Below are 19,100 nucleotides of genomic sequence, written 5' to 3' on the forward strand. Positions count from 1 at the left end.
AACTGTTAGTAAACCGATAGTAAACTTACTGATTTTTTAAAATAAAAAAACCGTATTTTTCAACTCAAAAAGTGTAATTTCGCAACTTTTAAAAGTCAAACCGTAAAAATCAACCCAAACCGGTCAAACCGTATTTTTCAAAATATTTATACACAGTATGGGTATTTTTGAAAAATTCTCTATATAAAAACATGAATGGAGGGGAGAGATAGACACTTTTACGGTAATACCCTTAATATTATAATAATTCTCATACAATTTTTTTTGGTTATGAAATACTTGCTGAATTGAATTTGGTTAGTTACACAGGTGGTTTGATATTAAAAGAGTTAATACCAATTCAAACTCCATGTTATAAACAAACACTTGACAATTTGTTCTTTTTTTAAGTAATTTGTTAATTTACCGTGATCCCGATACAGACAAAAAAAAAAGAGGGCTGTGCCTGGGAAAGATGTTGAGGATATGAAAAATTATTGCACGCAACCGTTGCGCTATGTCATTCGTGTAACAAACCAATGATATCTTAGCCATTTCGAAAAATTCATAATAAAAAAATTAAGTAATAAATAAAAGATTGCCTATCGTAAATCTCCATTGGCTTATTGTAAATATGATATGGCACAACCAATGCAATGAATAAACACTTGATATGAAATTTTTGAATTTTGGTATCTATTTATATGAGTTTGATGTTCTAATATTACACTTACTAAAAAAAGATTGAAATATGATATTTGTTGATTGACGTTGTTTAATACTAATTCAAACTACACGTTCAAAACAGACAAAACAAACACTATATGATTATTTTTTACTTTTGATAATTTATGTATTACCATGAGTTTGATATTACTTAAAAAACTCCACCTTGAACTTTTTTTTCATTTATATCCTGACCTTATAAAAAAGTCATTTGTATCCAATTTTGTGTTTTTATGTTTCATCTCTACCAAAAAATACTAAAATTCTCTCTTTTTACTTGAAAAAAAGTTAAAGATAATCCTTCAATTTATATTTATATACTAATTAGACGTATGATTTTTTTAATTGTTTTTAATGTTTTCATCCTTTAATTCATTAAATTGTCAATTATATTCTTGTATTGGGTAGAGATGAAACCTAAAAATCCAAAATTGGGTACAAATGACTGTTTTACAAGGTGAGGGTATAAACAAAAAAAAAGTTCAAAGTGGAGTTTTTTAAAGTAATTAAGCCTATATAATATTACACTTATTAGTATAGTTAATCAATATAATTAATAGTCTAATTGAATCTATAAATTAATTTAATTAATATATATTATTCTAATTCAACTCATAAAATATTTTATAATCTAACAAAAACTATAACTAATTTAATATTAATTATAATTTTAACATATGTATAATTATTATAAAGTTAATTAATACACTATTACACTTACTACTACTTTAATTATAAATGTAAATAATAATCATAATTCAATTAAGGATATTTTTAATCCAACATACAATACATTGGTATAATTATGATAAATTAAAAATAAATATTACTGATGTCGATTAATTTTAAAAATATTAATAAATTAAACTACTATATTTATTTTTGAAAAAAACTCAAACTAATATAAGATATATTATAAATAAATTTAATTTATATATCACATTGCGAGCCACATGCGTAGCACGCAATGCGAAACTAGTATTTATAAGAAGGTTGGTGGTTTGCTTGTTTAACAATTTGCCAGCAATAAACTATTTTCTGTACCTTATATGATAAAATCAAATTCTTGGTGGCAGCTGTTAGCATGGTTCAAGCATTTATAAGTCTTCATCTTGTTGAATTGCTAATTGTTTGTCAGACAATTATGAAGATTACACGTCTGTAACGGCCCTGATCTGTCATTATTTTTTTTGCAACTAAGAAGGTCTTTAACAATGTTAGGTTATTACTCACTCTATAATAGATTTTTGAAATTTTCTTATCACTTCTGTTAGTTTTGTAAGACATATCAGTTTACAGGTTGAATCGGTTCTTACGGTTATCCGTTTTTTTTTTACAGATTTTTCAGTTCAAAGAGATTGAACAATAATCCAAGTTTTGAAATAGAATTGAACCAGACTAGCACCCATTGTTTGTTTATACATATGTGTATGATACTACATAACAATTAATCTTTTAATTCATAATTAAAACACTCCCAAAATATATCTATACTATATACAAAAGAACAAATGGGGCTAGGGGACAGACACATTTATATTATTCCTGCATATTCCAACAGTTCTCATCAAATATCCAGATGCCACTAAAAGCAGTGACACTTGGGAAATTATTTAGAACTCCCAAGTAGCCACTAGGTGGAGATGGAATTGTATAAAAGTCTTCCATATATAAATCAAACGCATGCACTTCGTTAGGAAAATTCCAATAAAGAATTTCGTTGAGATGAATTCCTCTTGTACGATAACCTTCACAAACAATGCTCTATTGGTTATTATCAGAACAAGAATTTTTCTTCCATTAATTCGTCTTAAACGAGAAAACCTCAATATAATCAAGAACCATATCAATATCATCAAGACACAGTCCCACTGCTAGAACAAATTTGAAGTCTTGATCACAAGAATTTATCCAATCCCATAGGAGAAGGAATCACAGTAACCAAAAGGACATGATGGACTTGGTAATTATCTATAAGTGCTAGTCAAGGGATTGTAAGCAACGATATTCTCATAGTCGCCTGTGGGAGAAAGGCAGACCAATCCTTTACAAGAACCGATGATTTCCATTCTCGGTCTAATAAAGGAAAAATTAAGATTGATTACTTGATTAAAACATGGTCTAGTGTTAAAAGATTGAATCGTTGAGTAACACGATGTTAAATGCCATGTTTTGACGCATATGAGTAAAAGCATAGCTTGAGATTAAAGAATTCCATCGTTTTGAAACGGAAAGAAATCTCACAAGTGATTTGACTGGTAGTTTACAGAGGATAGACTCAACAACATGTTCGGGCATATATGTACTAGAGTTCAATTTGATCTCCATCTCCTACATTTCCAATTCTAATTATTATTTCTTGATTTTCTTGTTTTTTAAAGAAAACTAGCTTTCTTTTGAAATACTATTTTTTTTTTTCAAAATAAAATATCAGTTGGGATTTCTGTTCCTTTTCGTTACACTGCCATTAAAAACAAATGACGTGGACAAGACCGTAACACGTCACGTACATATCACTTGTCACTAGACATGTTCATGACCTGGGTACCCGCCCGCCCCGCCCAGGCGACCTCTTCTGGCTAGGCTTGGACAACTTATTTTAAGTATAATCCCGACCCGGCCCGAGCCTGAAGGAAAGCCCGAACTATTATGGGGAAGTTTGAGATTTTATATAAAAACCCAAGCCCGGCCCGACTCGAAATATAAGTATAAATGTGTGATTAATAAAAAAATTAAGATTATGTAAAAAAAATGATATCACACCGATAATTGAACTTGTGAACTCCACTAAAGTGCATGTGGCTTATACCATTAAGCTAACTACTCATTTTGTACCCAATTTTATTATTATAATAAATAACTCAATAAAAATAGAAATCCTAAATTAAGTTACAATCTGGAAAAAAAATGACTTAACTATTTTCAATATATATTCATTGTTTGTTCATTGTCGGCTGCCTATCTCTTCTAAACAAAATACTTAACTCTATTCTACTCTACTCAAATTTCTAACTTCAAATATATCAATTAAACCTTTAATAATTTTGGTTCTTTTATTTGATTGAAAATAATTGGATTGCAATAGTAAGGTATTTTATTTTATTTATTTATAATTACTGGATTTTTATATTTAATTATATTTTTGGTACTTAATTTCTTTTAGATGTAAGCCTGAACATGTTATTGATATAGATTTTTTTTTATTTATATTTTATATTTCTAGGTTATACTAATTTTATAAACAAATTAGTGTGGTTGTAATTATTATTTTTGGACAAATTTGTTCATATAATCTATATTAGGTTACAGTAAAATTAGATAATGGGTATTATAAAGTTTTGTTATATTGTTTTTGATTTCTTCGATAGATAACAAACTGAAATTTAGTTTGATTACTTCAATGGAGTTCGAACATTTTTCTTTGTTTTTGTTTCCATAATACAGATGGCTGAAGAACAAAATTCGACTGTACTTGAAAGTGACAAAGATGAACAGCCTATTGAGATTGAGGATGGTTTTGCAGAATATGAAATTTTCAAAAAAGCGTGCAAAAACTACTTCATCAGTTTGGGAACATTTTGAGCTAATTGGAAATGATAAAAATGGAGATGAAGCAAAAGCAAAATGTAAGCACTGTAAGTCTATTTTGGGTGCTGCTGTAAAAAATGAAACATCACATTTAAGGCGTCATATAACTAAATGCTCAAAACATGGAAATGCACATATTTAATCAATTTCTTATAGGTAGTGAAGTATTAACTTATGGGAGTAATTCTATAAAGAATCATAAGTTTGATAATGATGAATTGCGTCACTGCATTAACATGTTCGTTGTTGAAGGTTCTCATCCTTTTACTATTGTGGAAGAAAAGGGTTTTAGGCGCATGTTGTGTAAGTCGTGCCCTTAATTTAGAGCATATAATAGGCATACTTTGAAACGAGACATTATTGCTTTGTATGTGAAAGAAAAGGATAATCTTAGAGAAATGCTTGCTAATGTTCCTGGTAAAATTTGTTTGATAACGAAAACATACAAAAGTTGAGTACATCCGTAATACTAGTCATTTTATTAATGATTAGTGGAACTTCAAAAGAGAATTTTGAGATTTAGAGCATTAGTCCCTCCTTATAACGGCTTGTGCATAACTGATGAGATTGACTTATTTTTATCTCAATGGAATTTAAAGCATAAAAAAATTTCAATCACTACTGATAATGCTTTTTAAAATGATACTATGATTTCAATTCTTAAAGGTCGTCTTGCAACAAAAGAGTTTCTTACATGTGTAATGGAGAGTTTTTTCAAATCCGTTATTATGCTCATATTTTAAATTTAATTATACAATCGGGTTTAGATAGTATCAGTGATATTATTACTAAGATTAGAGAAATCATGAAGTTTTTTTGATAAATCATAGATTCGCAGAAAAAAGTTTTTCAATGTTGCAAAAAAACCTATCACCTGGAAAGTAAGAAAAAGATTTGGATTTGATTGTCCTATTAGATGAAACTCGACTTATACAATGCTTGATAATTATCTATATAATAAGGATGTGTTTGATCATTTTGTGAGTAGAAGTCATACACTTAAGTCTTATCAAATCTTAGAGATTTAATAAAAATATATTTCTATGATTCATTAAATTTTTGAAGGTGTTTTATGAAGCGACTGTTATGTTTTCAGCTCACAAAACTCCTACTTCAAATTTATTTTTCAGAGGAGCGTGGAAAATCCATTCAAAGTTACTAGAAGTTGCAAATGATCCATCTCACCTTCTATGCAATACCGCTAAGGCTATGCAACCTAAATTTGACAAATATTGGGCTAATTATAATGGAAATTTGAGTTGTATTGCACTTTTAGTCCCAGATGAAAAATTAATTTTTTGAAGTATTGTTATGGTAAAATATATGGCAAAGAAAAACTGAATGAGATGGTAGAGAAAGTTGTAACGACCCTTAGTAAGTTGTCTAAGGAGTATAGACAAGAAATCAGTTCTAGTGTTGTAATTTCAAATTAAGAACCATCAAATGGTAGCAATTTTATTAGTGACATGGGAGATGAGCAATATGAAAATTATAAAGAGCTTTTGGATGAAACAATTACCAGACGTGGTAAGTCACAGATAGATCTTTATTTTGAGGAACCAACTCATAAATTGAGTGAAGATTAGGGTGTTTTGGAGTTTTGGAATAAAAGTTCAATGAGATATCCGGAACTCTCAAAAATGACACGCGATGTTTTATCAATTTCGGTTACAAGTGTTGCTTCAGAATCTGCCTTTAGCATTGGAAACAAAATCATTACAAGTTCTCTTAATTTTAAGATGGTTTAAACTTTGAATTGTCTCAAGGATTAGATTCGTGCGGAACGTAATTAAAATTGTTTATTTATATTTCAATTTATTTTCTGAATTTTATTTTTAAAATTAAGTTTTATAGTTGACTAATTTTTATTTTGTTAATTTTTGTATATGCGATTTCAACCCAAATTTGAATCCGATAATGAAGATGATATCAGTGATATTGATGGAGAAGAAGAAGGTGAAGATATGAATTTTTTGGTAAGTGCATTATTTATTTTTGAATTTAGCCTATTAATTATTTTTATTTATATAACATACTTATTAATTTAAATATTCTTTGATTGTAGGAAACATGGATTTGTCTTGAAGGAACTTTTATTTAAATTATTGTCCTTCTTATTTCAGTTTTGAAGTTTTATTTGAATAGTTAAAAGTACTAATGGATGTTTGCATTATTTTTAAGGGTGAATGTCAAGAAAATCACCAACTTTACACGTTTTCTCATTTTAATCACGTAGTTTAATTTTTCTCATTTTTATGCACGAACTACCACTTTTTTCTCAAATTCATGCACAGTGCTGAGGTGGCACCCATTCATTGGTGTAAAATGACCTCCACCTCAGCGAATTACACCAATGGAGCCGTGACACCTCACCACCGTACATGAATTTGAGAAAAAGTGGTAGTTCGTGCATAAAAATGAGAAAATTTAAACTACGTGATTAAAATGAGAAAACGTATAAAGTTGGTGAATTTTTATGATATGATGGACATAGCTATTGTTTGAATTATGGATATTTGTTTTGATTATTCAAAGAAAGTGCTATTAGCACTTTTTGTAATAATATGTTACTTGTCATATTTTTTATCTTTACAGGTAACATGAACAAACATGAACTGGTCTACATGTTAATTTTATTTTATAAGCACTGTTACTTTTATAGTAATATGGACTTTACGTGTTAATTGGTCGGTTCGGGCCGGGCTTTTAACAAAAATTAGGGCTTGGATTTGGATAAAGAAATATCAAAAGATCTCCAGATTTGGGTGGACTCAGGCTTTATTAAAAAAATTTAAAGCCCGTCAAAGTCCGCCCAACTCCGACCCATGAATAAATCTACTTGTCACTTTGTCACGGTAGTAGTTGAAAATATTTCACGGAGCGAGTTTTACTTTCAAAACGACCGAGTCGTTTAGTACACCATACTCTTGCATGGGGGCAGAAATTGTTATGACTATAGAACTTGCTGTGAATCAGAAATCGCATCTTTCTCATTTAAGACCAAACATCCAATGTAATTAACACCATACTCTTGCCTGACTCGTCAAACAATAAATTAGTGTTTAGAGAGACTAAAGAGAAGTACATGCAATATTCTGAGAGTTGATTTGTTTTTCATAACAGCAACTTTTCAGTTGTTTTTATTAATGTAATGGACAATTCTCTCTCATTGTTGCTGTCTTTATTTTTCTTGATGGGATTGAGGATGTTTGTTGAGGCAGGTTATTAAATAGCCCATTAGCCAATGTTTTTGCTTTACCATCCTAGGGAAATATGGATTATGCATCTGTTTGTTATTTTTTATTCAAGTGTAAAAGCAAGGGAAATATGGATTATGCATCTGCTTCTCTCTCATCATTTTTCTTCTCTCTTTTATAGGGATTTGCTATATCAAAGGAATCTCAGAGCAAAGTTGCAGAGTTCAATTTCCATGGGACCCCTGCACAACTCAGGCATGGTGATGTTGTCATAGCTGCTATTACTAGTTGTACAGATACATCAAACCCGAGTGTAATGCTTGGAGCTGCTTTGGTTGCGAACAAAGCTTGTGAACTAGTATTGGAGGTAAGATGGTTCTTTTTTTTCTTTTGCATTACTGTAAACTGTCTTCATGAGAAAAACTAATCAAAAGAGTCTGCGACTGCAAGCTCGAAAGAGCATGACGATATTAGGATGAACAAATGATGAGTCTAGAACAAAAGTGCATTGAAATTGACTTCTAGAGAGTTGATTCGAACTCAGTTCAATCTTCATATGTACAGAACGCGGCACCAATCTGAATCTAAACTCAGTTCATCTCTGCCCACAAGATTTTTACTTCGAGGCAGGAACCAAAGGCATGCTCTCTTTCGCTTCGGTTGATTCCACAAAATTCAAATTTGAGAAAGAAGATAAGGTCAGACCCTTTTTTGAGACGACTAATTACTGGGGAATTCAAGAAGATGAACCAATATTGTTTGTAATAGCTGTGGGAAGCTTGTTGGCTATGTTTATGATGATGGTCCTCCTTTAACTGATAGTCCTGGACTCCTCGTCAGTTTCATATGGGTCCTAGTCAAGTTATTCCTAGAGCTCCTAGGTATAGGTTTAAGATCAAAGCTCTTAGGATCACATCAGAAACTTGAGTTGGCAAAAAAACTTTTATGATTGTAAAGAGTTTTGTTTTGTTTTTAGATTTTTTCTTTTGTAAGATGGTGAATTTTGGTTGTAATGATTCTTATTATGTATATATTGCCTCTTTTATAAAGATGCTTATTATATTTTCAGTATTGCATTCTTTGATGGTGTGTTGCTAGATTGAAAAAAGAAATCAGACAAAGTAATTAGGAATGTTGGCATGAAAGCTTGACGTGTCGAAGTGTATGAGCTTGATTGACGGGGTTTAAGTCTCATTTAAGCTTTTGGATATGAAATTAATTGTTCCTTGTGTAACAATATGTCTAGCAACTGTTGCATAGCCAGAATACTATCTAAATTTGCATAGAGAAGTTAGTAATTTGTTGGAGGGGTCATTCAAGCTATTAAGATACTGGAGATTGTTTTGGTGGAAAGGGGTTGTTTTCTGAGTTTCTGCTGTCTTATGACAATGTTCTGTAGTTCATAAAAATACTTCGGCCATGTTTGGTTCATGGAATAGGTGCGGAATGGAATAGCTATTCCGTATAGAATGACAATTCTTTGCTTTGGTTCATAAAATTGCTATTCCAAAGAATTGCTATTCCATGATTTTGTGGAATAAACACTCCTCTGAAAAACTAAAGAATGGCTATTTCATTCCTTATGGAATAACTATTCTATTCCATGCTATTCTATTCCATGAACCAAACATGGCCTTCATTCTATATTTATCAGAAGGTTGGTGGTCTGCTTGTTTTAAATGATTTGCTAATTTAAATAAATGGTTGCAGCTGTTATTCTGTTTTGACACTTTTATCCGACTGTTCAGCTTATGACAGTGATCGAGTTGCAGGAACATCAGAGTAGAGATAGAAGAATGTGAGAGCCTTGCGTCTACGTGTTCTTGCAAGATTTCTAAAAGTGTGTCTTTAGTATCTGGCCAAACTTTGGCCAGTAGGTCTTACCTTATTGTTATGGATAGGTAGAAATTTTGGACTGACTTGTTTTCACTTGCTTCTGTGTCAGGTATAGTATTTTTAAGTTATACCCACCAGTCAATATTTTTTAATTTTCCAAGTCTGTCTTATTTATTTGCCTCAAGGTCTTTATGTTCAAGAGCTTCTTATATGCATACCACCAACCTTCTTATAAATATCAAAAGGATGTGCAGTGTCAGTTGAATATTAGGCTGGACTAGTAGCTCTGGTGTATGGTCATGCAAGTAGCTCTGTGTATATCTTATTGCTGTATCCTTTTTGTAGTCTCATACTGCTGTTAATAACACAGCCGACAATTCGGAATAGCCAGCAAAAAAAAATGGAAACCAAGAAAGGAAACAAGAAAAAGAAAAGGTCGATTCCCCCTCCACCGCTTCCAAGATTCTGGACTCAGACGGCTGGCATAGAAAGCGTGACAAAGCAAGAGATTGCCAATTATTGGATGAAAAAACATGTTGAGGAAGAGGATCACCTCCTTGCTGCTGTCAAGGCAGCTGCACGTATCAGAGCTCGCAATCTCACTGTAAGAACTTTTTAGTTATGTTTAACTCTTGTGATTAAACCACAACATATAATCATATGAACTTTATCTAAATAATTACATCTGCTGGTGGGTGCCTACTATGTATGCAACTGTCATAAGTCAGTTGTGCTGTTTGTTGTCTGTGATGATCATAAATCTTGATGCATAATTATTATGATTTCCTTGCAAAATCTTCTGTCATATTCTCTGCATATTCTGCATAAAGTCAAATTCAAGTAAATTGTTTGGTGCTATATAGCCTTTTAATTCAGTCCTGGCTGAACTTGTACTTGTTGATCGTGAGAAAAAAAGACCAATTTATAAGTCATGGAGAAACTCCCAGAACTAAACCAAAGATTGCTGATGTTTTTGTTTACCTATGTAGTACAAAAACTTATCGAGTCATGCGTTTCGGACTTTTTGTTTCCTGTTCGCTATATTTTGTATCTATCTTGTAAAAGAAGTAATTCCGTTTTCAGTTTCAGCATTTTCCATTTTTGTGTATGTGTTTCCGTGCAACATTTTTCTTAGCTTTTAATTTCAAGCAAGAAGAGTGGAAGATAAGTCTTCATGGTTGTTAATTTTTCTAGTCCTGATAAGATTCATTAAAGTGCTGTGTAATGTCATAAGATTCATTTAAGTGATGTGTAATGATGGTGACATCTTAACTTCCCTGATCAACTTGCTTAATTCTATGTTTGTAGGAAGAATACTATAAGCAATTTGAAGTTTCCTTGAAGGATGATGACGAACACAATGCTACTATACTCGATAAAGATAAGAAGAAGAATGAAATACGCATTGGCATAAAGGATTGGTTAGTTGACTTTCTCTACCCTCTTTACAGTCTTCCATTATTTTGTTTACCATGAAATTTATAGGCTAAATTTTACTGATATGCCCTCCATTTTTGCCCTAATATAATTTTATATCCGTAAACTTTAATTTGGTGCAATTCGAATCTTAAACTTGAAAGGTCGGTGCAAGTCATTCTTTTCTCTGCCACACAGACATCTTGGTAAGAGGTCTCGTGTTCGGGCTTCATTTCCTTCCTTCCTAATTATAAAAAAAAAGCCAGTCTTTTCTCTAACGAAAATATAAACAAATTTCGTCCAAATAGCCGATTTATAGCAATTCTATAATTATAAGGGCCGAGTTGTACTGAGTTGAAGTTTAGGATTCTAATTAGAGTTTAAGAATATCCATACATGGTAATTTTTTTAAGTTAAAGTGAACTTTCAAGACACTTTGATAAGATTCTAATTTCTTTTTGATCTATCACTCTGTATGTCCTATTTTGATCTTAATATGTTGACTAATATTATTTAAATTTATTTTAATTATGAATGAAATTTCATACCATATCCTGAATAATGAATATGAAATTAATTTTAAATAGACAATTAAGTATTCATTGTGTTTGAAGTAAATGTTAATTTTATTTTCCAAACCATTTTTTATATGTATCTTATCGCACATTTCTTAAGGTATTTAGAATACCTTTTTCCATTATAAAAAAATATTGTACCCTCTTAATTATATTTAAAAATAACAAAAGTTGTTAATATATTCTTAAACTTTTGATGAAACAATATTTATGCTTATAAATTATAAGCTTGGCGCAAACTAGCTTTTCAAACTAATTTTATTTATATTTCCGTTAGAGAAATGACTGGTTTGTACAAATTTTATAAATTTAAATTTAAAATTGCGCGAAATTAGAATTTAGGATATAAATACTTTTTATTGAAAAATTAATAGCGGAATTCAATTTTTAGTAAATTTATATGAAAGAAATTGATTGTATTATTTTTCTCAAAATTAATCAACACTTGCAAGTTCATGGGTCGAATTAATTTCGAAGTCACTTGTAAAACAATAAAATTAATTCTAAAAGAAAATACTAATTAATGTTTTTCCTTTTTGTTTTTGTCTAAATGAAAATGGTTTGCATTTTACATGGGCAGGTGGACAAAGAGCAAGTATGCGTACTTGAACCAGCCAGCAATGGATTCACCCAATAAAAGAAGTTTCAATTATGTTTCTCATTGTTTCTCATTTAACCCCAATCCCCTTTATCCTACTTCCCTTGGAGTCTTTTGATCCCACATTCTATTTCATTTTATTCTCTTGGGGTTGCTTTTTCTTTTTCTTTTTCTTTTTCTTTTTATGCAGATATAATGCTTCTAAATAATTGTGGTTTTTCATATTATTGAAAATTTAATTGTATAATAAGTTTTTTTAACAATTACTATATTATGCATGGCATAAGTCTATTAATTTTTGATTTTCATAAAAAAAAGTCTTTTAATTGTCTCTATTAGCAGAAAATAATGTAGAAGTTGAGCGGGTTATGTTCACGATCAGTGGCGGAGCCACGTTGTAAATAAGAGAGGCATTTGCCCCTCTTATTTTTCCAAAATTACAAATTTCTTAAGTAATTATTTTAAAATTTAACTTGTTATTTATACAATTACTACATATGACCCTCTTGATTATATAAAAAAATAGATTGTATATACCATATGCAATTGTTTTCTATTTTACCCCCCTTAGTTTCGATTTCTGGCTACGCCACTGTTCACGATCTACACCGTTCAATACAAAATAAACGCTGTAGATTTAAAAAGTAAAAGTTTAATCAAATTAATCTACATCGTTCATTTTACAATTAACGGTGTAAATCGTGAACATGACCTAGTCAAATTCATTTGAACTTGAGAGAATCCCGATCCTTATATCTAATATGTATTTTTTATCAAGAAAAGGAGAAAATGCAACATATTAAGTAGCTACAGAAGCACTATAAGACTTTATTATCCTACACAATGGTCCATAAATCTCCTATAAATCACGTAGCTAAATCACTAAATGGCAATTTGGATTACTTTTGTTGACTTTTATTTTCTTAATAAAATATTAATTATAATAATGTTTCATGTTGGTCCAATTATCCAAACCATGTTTCTAGCACTTCTCCTCCATTATCAATTTGTCATGGCACTTAAGACTTTATTTTGTTTGTTTTAAATTTTTAAACTTTATCTTGATATGACTATTACTGTCATTTACATCTCACTAAATTCATAAAATAACTGATAGCTTGAACAAATATTCCTAAAATGATAAGCATTTAAAAATATCAAAAAAAGCAAACTTTAATCTTATGTAGAGTTAGAAGAAGATGATATAAAAATTAATTAGAGATCTTAACCATTAAATTATCTATTTTAGTATAAAATTATTTTAAAATATCTACCGTTCTGCAATACTATTTAAATGATTTGATTAGCCTATAGTAAGATAGTATCAGTATGTTCTATTAAAAGAACATGCTCAATGATTTGTTTACTAAAATTTAAAATATTTTTCTTTTTATTTTTGTACAACATACTTGATAGATTATTAGATTTAATTAGTAAGATAAGGGATAAATAGAACTTCACAAATGAAACAACCGCTCTAAAAGCTAATATTATGGTTTCAACTTGGGGTATTATTAGTTTTCTTTTTAAGGTAAAGCTTTGTATTAATCAAAGTCATCACATTCATCCGACTCATCAGTTACAATCAACACATGAAAACTCTTTATAGAAAAGGAACAACGACCTTTCACATAAAAAGAATAAAATAAAATTTTCAAAACAAATAAATAAAATAAACTACTGTATATAGCTCATGAATGATTTTATTTTTGTTGTTGAAAAGTCTCTAATCTATTTTGATTCTTGATTTATGAAAATTTAACTTAAATTTGCGCTGAAAAATAATATCTTGAAGTGGAGACAGATTGAATTCACGAGGATTATGGCATATGTGATGTTCCAAAATCATATGGAAATGCATACAAGTATGGTGATAGTTTTTAAATTAAATACTAAATTTCAATTATCATTTTGATATTTAAATTTTAGAATATGTATGCTTAATTAGAATCTAATATTTTTTAATAATTAACATTATAAAATAACATTATTTTTAAATTTTGCGAATATGAAATATTTGACCATTTTAAATATTTTATTCTTTATCATGATATAAAAAATAATTATGAAAAAAATTTCAATTTACATAGTACAACAAAATTGACATGTCTCTAAAAAAATTGTCATTTTAATGTACATTAATGATGAATTAATAAATTAGCTCCTTAGCAAAGCCCTGTCTGGCAGTTACCCAAATAAGTTTTCTTTCAGTTTTATTTTTTGAAAATTAACTTTTTAAGAGAACTTAATTTTAAAAAAAAATCTCAAAAAATTAATACTTAAAATTGTTTCAACTGTCCAAAAATCTTTGCCAAACATGACTTAAGATTAGGGGTGAGCACGGATCCTGGATATCTCCAAAATCGAACCGAAAATCGGACCGAAAATATCCAGGACCGAAAAATATCCGTTGACCATTAACTTTCCCCGAACCGAACCGTACCAAAAATTTTATTGGTACGGTTCTGGATCTTTTGTAAATTACCGTACCGAGAACCGAACCGAACCGTATCGAACCGAAGTACCGAACTTCTACCCGAAAAACCGAAATTATATATTATTCTAAATTTTCATTTGATTATTATATTTGTATTAACTTTGAATTACTAAAAATTAAAATTATTTTATAAAATTAAATAATATATATTAAAAATATTAGTCTATATATATATAAAAAAATTATTAATTTACATAAAAAAAAACTTATATATTTCAATGAAAATTATATGAATTTGTCAAGTATTTAATAATTATTAAAAGTATGTTTTATAAATTAATATGAACAACACATTATTTTCTATCATTGACCAAATTACACAGTTTCAACAAAAATGATATAATTTTAGACTTGAGAATATTTAAAAGTACCCTTATCAAATAATCAAAAAATTAATATTAAATCGAACGATAATATACATGTTGTGTCTTTTTATTTTATTGATGATTATTTACTTGTAATAGTTGAAAATATAAAAAATATGAATGAATGAGTAGCTAATTAATTTTAAAAGTCAAAATCATATATTATAATATAGTAGAGATCACATTTTAAATAAAATAATATCCGTGGTTTTAGTGATATTCGTACCGAACCGTACCGAACCATTAGGACCTAATCCTCGTACCGAACCGTACCGAAAAATAAAATTTCCGAACCGAACCGATTATTGGTACGGATCCGGATATCCAATTTTTAATATCCCCGACTTTTGGTTTGGTTCCGGAGATTTATCAATCCCCGGATTTCCCCGAACCGTGCTCACCCCTACTTAAGATGTACAAGTCTTTTTTGGTTACATACATTTGGTTTAAAAAAAAATCAATAATCTTAATTAGTAAATATAATTAAATAAAATAGTACTAAGAGTAAAGCGCGTTTGTGAAGACAAGTCTTCTTTAGCTAGATCTTGAATTTTTTTATTCTTCCATGATCAGTTTCTGAACAGCAGTAACTCCAAAATTCAAAATTAAAAGAAGAATTCATTCCTCGAATTAGGGTTTCAAGAATTGCAATCGAATCCTGAACAAACACGTAAAAATCAAAATGGCAAAAGCGAGATATTCGCGGTTACCGGGGAGAAAATCATCATCATCGTCAACGATGATACTGACAATGCTCTTAACCTTCACATTCGTGATATTAATTCTGTTAGCTCTCGGAATTCTTTCGATTCCCGGAACCAATTCTTCTTCACGTAAAGCTAACGATCTTAGCTCTATTGTTCATACTTCACACCTCAGGTCAAAATCAATAAGAATCGCTGCTTATTGCTGTCTAATTTGTGAATTTATTTTTTTGATTCTTGTTTTCATTTGTTGCAGTTCTGATGGAGACTATGATGATGATGGTGGCAAAGGAGAGAGATGGGCTGAAGTCATCTCTTGGGAGCCTAGAGCTTTTGTTTATCATAATTTCTTGGTCAGTTTTATATTTTATTTTCAAGAAAATATATTTTGATGTCTAATTTGTCATTTGTCTTGTGAGATTTGTTTGAAAGAGTAAAAATTGTAATTTAATTGAATTTATATGTGTAACTTAAGTGCACTCTTTGCTCAATTTTTGATTCTTTGCTGAAGTTCTAATTCTCTTGTTTATAAGTCAACTGTTTCTTTCTTGATTTGGATCTTATGCTGAATATCAAAATTACAAATGATTTGTGAATATTGATGCATTGTTGTGTAATTATTTAGATTGAAAATATTTTTTCTTTCAGTATGCTTATATTTTAATGTAGGGTCACTAAATTGGATTTGATAATTTTGGGCAGACCAAAGAGGAATGCGAGTACCTGATAAATCTTGCCAAGCCTAATATGCAAAAGTCTACTGTTGTTGATAATGAAACTGGAAAAAGTAAAGACAGCAGGTGAGAATTTCTGTGTCTTTTTTTTCTTATGCCAGTTAGGTTCGATGTAGGATGGAAGATTTAACTAAACTTCATGTCATCATCTTGCTCCTGCTTTGCTCATAGTGCAAGTTATTGATATGCAGAGTGCGAACAAGCTCTGGCACTTTCCTTCAAAGAGGTCGTGACAAAAAGATCAGGGAAATTGAGCAAAGGATTGCTGATTTCGCCTTCATACCTGTAGGTATGCAGTTTAAGCTCCACATATCTATTATTTACATATGTTGGCAGTCCTCTTTTGAGTTCATCATTATTTACTGTCCATGGCCACTATCTTGGTTCTGATAACTGGTTGCACTTATCACTACTTTCTTTTAACTCGTGTTCTTCATTCAACCATGTTACAAGTTGCAATACTGTCTGACTGGAAGTCTGGAACCATTATGATCATCTCCATCCTTTATTACATCTGCCAAATTACGATGCTCAACTCAAATACTGCTTATTTTGCTTCCTTAGCCTCTATTTGATGTACTGTCCTTGCTTACTTATATATATATGCCAACATCCTATAGTGGGACAATGGAACAGGTGATGCTGCGGCCATCAAATTATGTCTCTTGTGGAAACATCTTTAGGATAACCACTCTATGTTCAGTTATATAAAATTTAGTACTTACTGTAAAAGTGTAAAAGTATACTGTACTGCAAAATCAAAGCAGGTGGGACAATGGAACAGGTGATGCTGCGGCCATCAAATTATGTCTCTTGTGGAAACATCTTTAGGATAACCACTCTATGTTCAGTTATATAAAATTTAGTACTTACTGTAAAAGTGTAAAAGTATACTGTACTGCAAAATCAAAGCAGGTGGATAGAAATGAGCTTTAATACAGCATCTGGAATATACCATATTAAAGCCATTTTTGGATTCACCTTAATACACATAGTTAGGAATTTAATCAAGTGTACATTTTCCTGAATTTTGCATTTTCTCTTCTAATTTAGGTGAATTATTGATATATCTTTTATGGGGCTAAGCAATTCAATTATGATTTTTTGCTAAAGACAATGTAATGTGCAGAGCATGGGGAAGGACTTCAGGTTCTTCATTACGAAATTGGGCAAAAATATGAGCCTCATTTTGACTACTTCAGTGATGAGTTCAATACGAGGAATGGGGGTCAACGCATAGCTACTGTTCTTATGTATCTGTGAGTGTGAAAGTTTCAGTTATAGTGTGTTTTGTACAAGTGCTCTTTGTTTCTTTTGTTGTAGATATGTTTTTTAACTATTATGTGCAGCTCAGATGTTGAAGAAGGGGGTGAGACTGTCTTTCCTGCTGCCAAAGGGAATTTTAGTGCAGTTCCATGGTGGAACGAGTTGTCTGAATGTGGAAAAAAGGGACTTTCTGTTAAACCAAAAATGGGTGATGCGTTGCTTTTCTGGAGCATGAATCCTGATGCCTCTCTCGACCCTTCAAGTTTGCACGGTTAGTTACAGTTATCAGATACCAATGGAAGTTCATTTGCTTGCTGTATCGAGTGATCCAACTTTTAATTGGTTAATGAGTTCAATTTTTTTTCTCAGGTGGTTGTGCTGTGATTAAAGGGAACAAGTGGTCGGCTACCAAGTGGATGCGTGTGAATGAGTACAAAATCTGAGTTATGGTCGTAAAGGTGAGTATCAAGTACTCTCAATCGGGAACATCATTCTTACTTTGTCAATTCATTAATAATTATTCAACTTATGTTTTGATTTCTTATCAATTCAATAATGAATTAATGACAAGCATTTTTCATTTTTTAAGTGAATGGTTCTGTGAACCAAACTATGTAATAAGTATTATAGTTGATTTGTATATATATGGGATTACCCTGCACCATAATATACCATTTTTTTTTCATTAATAAAGATATAATTACATGAACTAATAGTGAGATTAACAAACCATAATATACCATATACCAAACTAGTTATCGCTCTGCTCTTCAATTTTGGAAAAACACTATTAGGTCTGCCACGTCATCCGTAGACAATCAATAGAATTTCCCCACATCATTAAATAATCTTTTAACACGTATTAGTCTCTTAAAGCATCTGTGCACTGTATACATCACGGATTAGTCTTTTAACATTTCTTCATTTCTTCTGTGCAGTTAATTGTATGATTAAGCATCTCAATTGTAAGCTGCCGCTCCTAAAAGAAAAGGCTATAAAGCAAATGTGAGTTCAAAATCAATGTGTAATCTTCTTGTAAACAGCTACACACATTCCTAGGAATAATTTTGACATTCCACAATAGCAACTTTGGAGCCTTTTCATTGAAGTTGAGATCAAATTAGTTTCTATTTATGGTTACAGCAGAGATAGAATATGAGAACTTGAGTTGCTGCTGATACATATACATCATTTGTGAATGATTTTGTAACTCGCTCGATATTTGTTTTCTTCCCCTAATAAGTTTCTTTCACCCAGAAATAATGTTTCTAGTTACTTGTATTTAATGGAGGACTTATCGTTAACTAAATCTTTGTAATGCTTCAGAAAGTGTTTTATTTATCACTTGGGCATGTTATGCACATGTGCTTATTGAATCAAATTCCTGTTACTGCATTTTTCTTGCATATGCATGACTTACAAGGCTCTGGTTATAACTAAGGTGTGTTTGAGCCAAGTCCTAAGCTAGAACTTGAGTTCAGGCCGTTTCGATTCAATTATTTGTATAAAAAAAATAAAACTTAAATTTTGATTAGGCTCATAAGCCTGTCGAGTCTGAGTATCTTGATATTTGAATTCGATTTAACAGTTAAGTAAAGTAGTTTGAACTCAGGATCAAA

At 30.6% G+C, this 19,100-nt stretch overlaps 2 protein-coding genes and 1 pseudogene across 2 annotated transcripts; all 3 read left to right on the forward strand.

Moving 5' to 3' along the window:
• Positions 1-6,179: 6,179 nt before the first annotated feature.
• On the forward strand, positions 6,180-8,552 carry LOC126678540 (uncharacterized; annotated as a pseudogene).
• A 656-nt stretch (positions 8,553-9,208) lies between these two features.
• LOC126679034 (uncharacterized) lies at positions 9,209-12,181 on the forward strand. The gene is made up of 3 exons (XM_050373969.2): positions 9,209-9,930; positions 10,635-10,747; positions 11,898-12,181. The coding sequence occupies exons 1-3, from the start codon at positions 9,727-9,729 to the stop codon at positions 12,031-12,033; spliced, it is 453 nt and encodes a 150-aa protein (XP_050229926.1). The 5' UTR covers positions 9,209-9,726; the 3' UTR covers positions 12,034-12,181.
• A 3,124-nt stretch (positions 12,182-15,305) lies between these two features.
• On the forward strand, positions 15,306-18,762 carry LOC126679030 (probable prolyl 4-hydroxylase 10). The gene is made up of 8 exons (XM_050373966.2): positions 15,306-15,656; positions 15,738-15,834; positions 16,184-16,281; positions 16,407-16,504; positions 17,345-17,474; positions 17,565-17,752; positions 17,851-17,939; positions 18,420-18,762. The coding sequence occupies exons 1-7, from the start codon at positions 15,460-15,462 to the stop codon at positions 17,922-17,924; spliced, it is 882 nt and encodes a 293-aa protein (XP_050229923.1). The 5' UTR covers positions 15,306-15,459; the 3' UTR covers positions 17,925-17,939; positions 18,420-18,762.
• Positions 18,763-19,100: the final 338 nt, after the last annotated feature.

Source organism: Mercurialis annua, linkage group LG4, assembly GCF_937616625.2.
Source record: "Mercurialis annua linkage group LG4, ddMerAnnu1.2, whole genome shotgun sequence".
Taxonomy (NCBI): Eukaryota; Viridiplantae; Streptophyta; class Magnoliopsida; order Malpighiales; family Euphorbiaceae; genus Mercurialis; species Mercurialis annua.

What these genes read in the sequence shown, in the direction of transcription:
- LOC126679034 (XM_050373969.2), top strand. Translation starts at nt 9,727, where the DNA reads ATGGAAACCAAGAAAGGAAACAAGAAAAAGAAAAGGTCGATTCCCCCT. An exon ending in TCAGAGCTCGCAATCTCACT is followed by an intron (nt 9,931 to 10,634) that starts GTAAGAACTTTT and finishes CTATGTTTGTAG; the next exon opens with GAAGAATACTATAAGCAATT. An exon ending in CGCATTGGCATAAAGGATTG is followed by an intron (nt 10,748 to 11,897) that starts GTTAGTTGACTT and finishes TTACATGGGCAG; the next exon opens with GTGGACAAAGAGCAAGTATG.
- LOC126679030 (XM_050373966.2), top strand. Translation starts at nt 15,460, where the DNA reads ATGGCAAAAGCGAGATATTCGCGGTTACCGGGGAGAAAATCATCATCA. An exon ending in GGAAAAAGTAAAGACAGCAG is followed by an intron (nt 16,282 to 16,406) that starts GTGAGAATTTCT and finishes ATTGATATGCAG; the next exon opens with AGTGCGAACAAGCTCTGGCA. An exon ending in GCTACTGTTCTTATGTATCT is followed by an intron (nt 17,475 to 17,564) that starts GTGAGTGTGAAA and finishes TATTATGTGCAG; the next exon opens with CTCAGATGTTGAAGAAGGGG.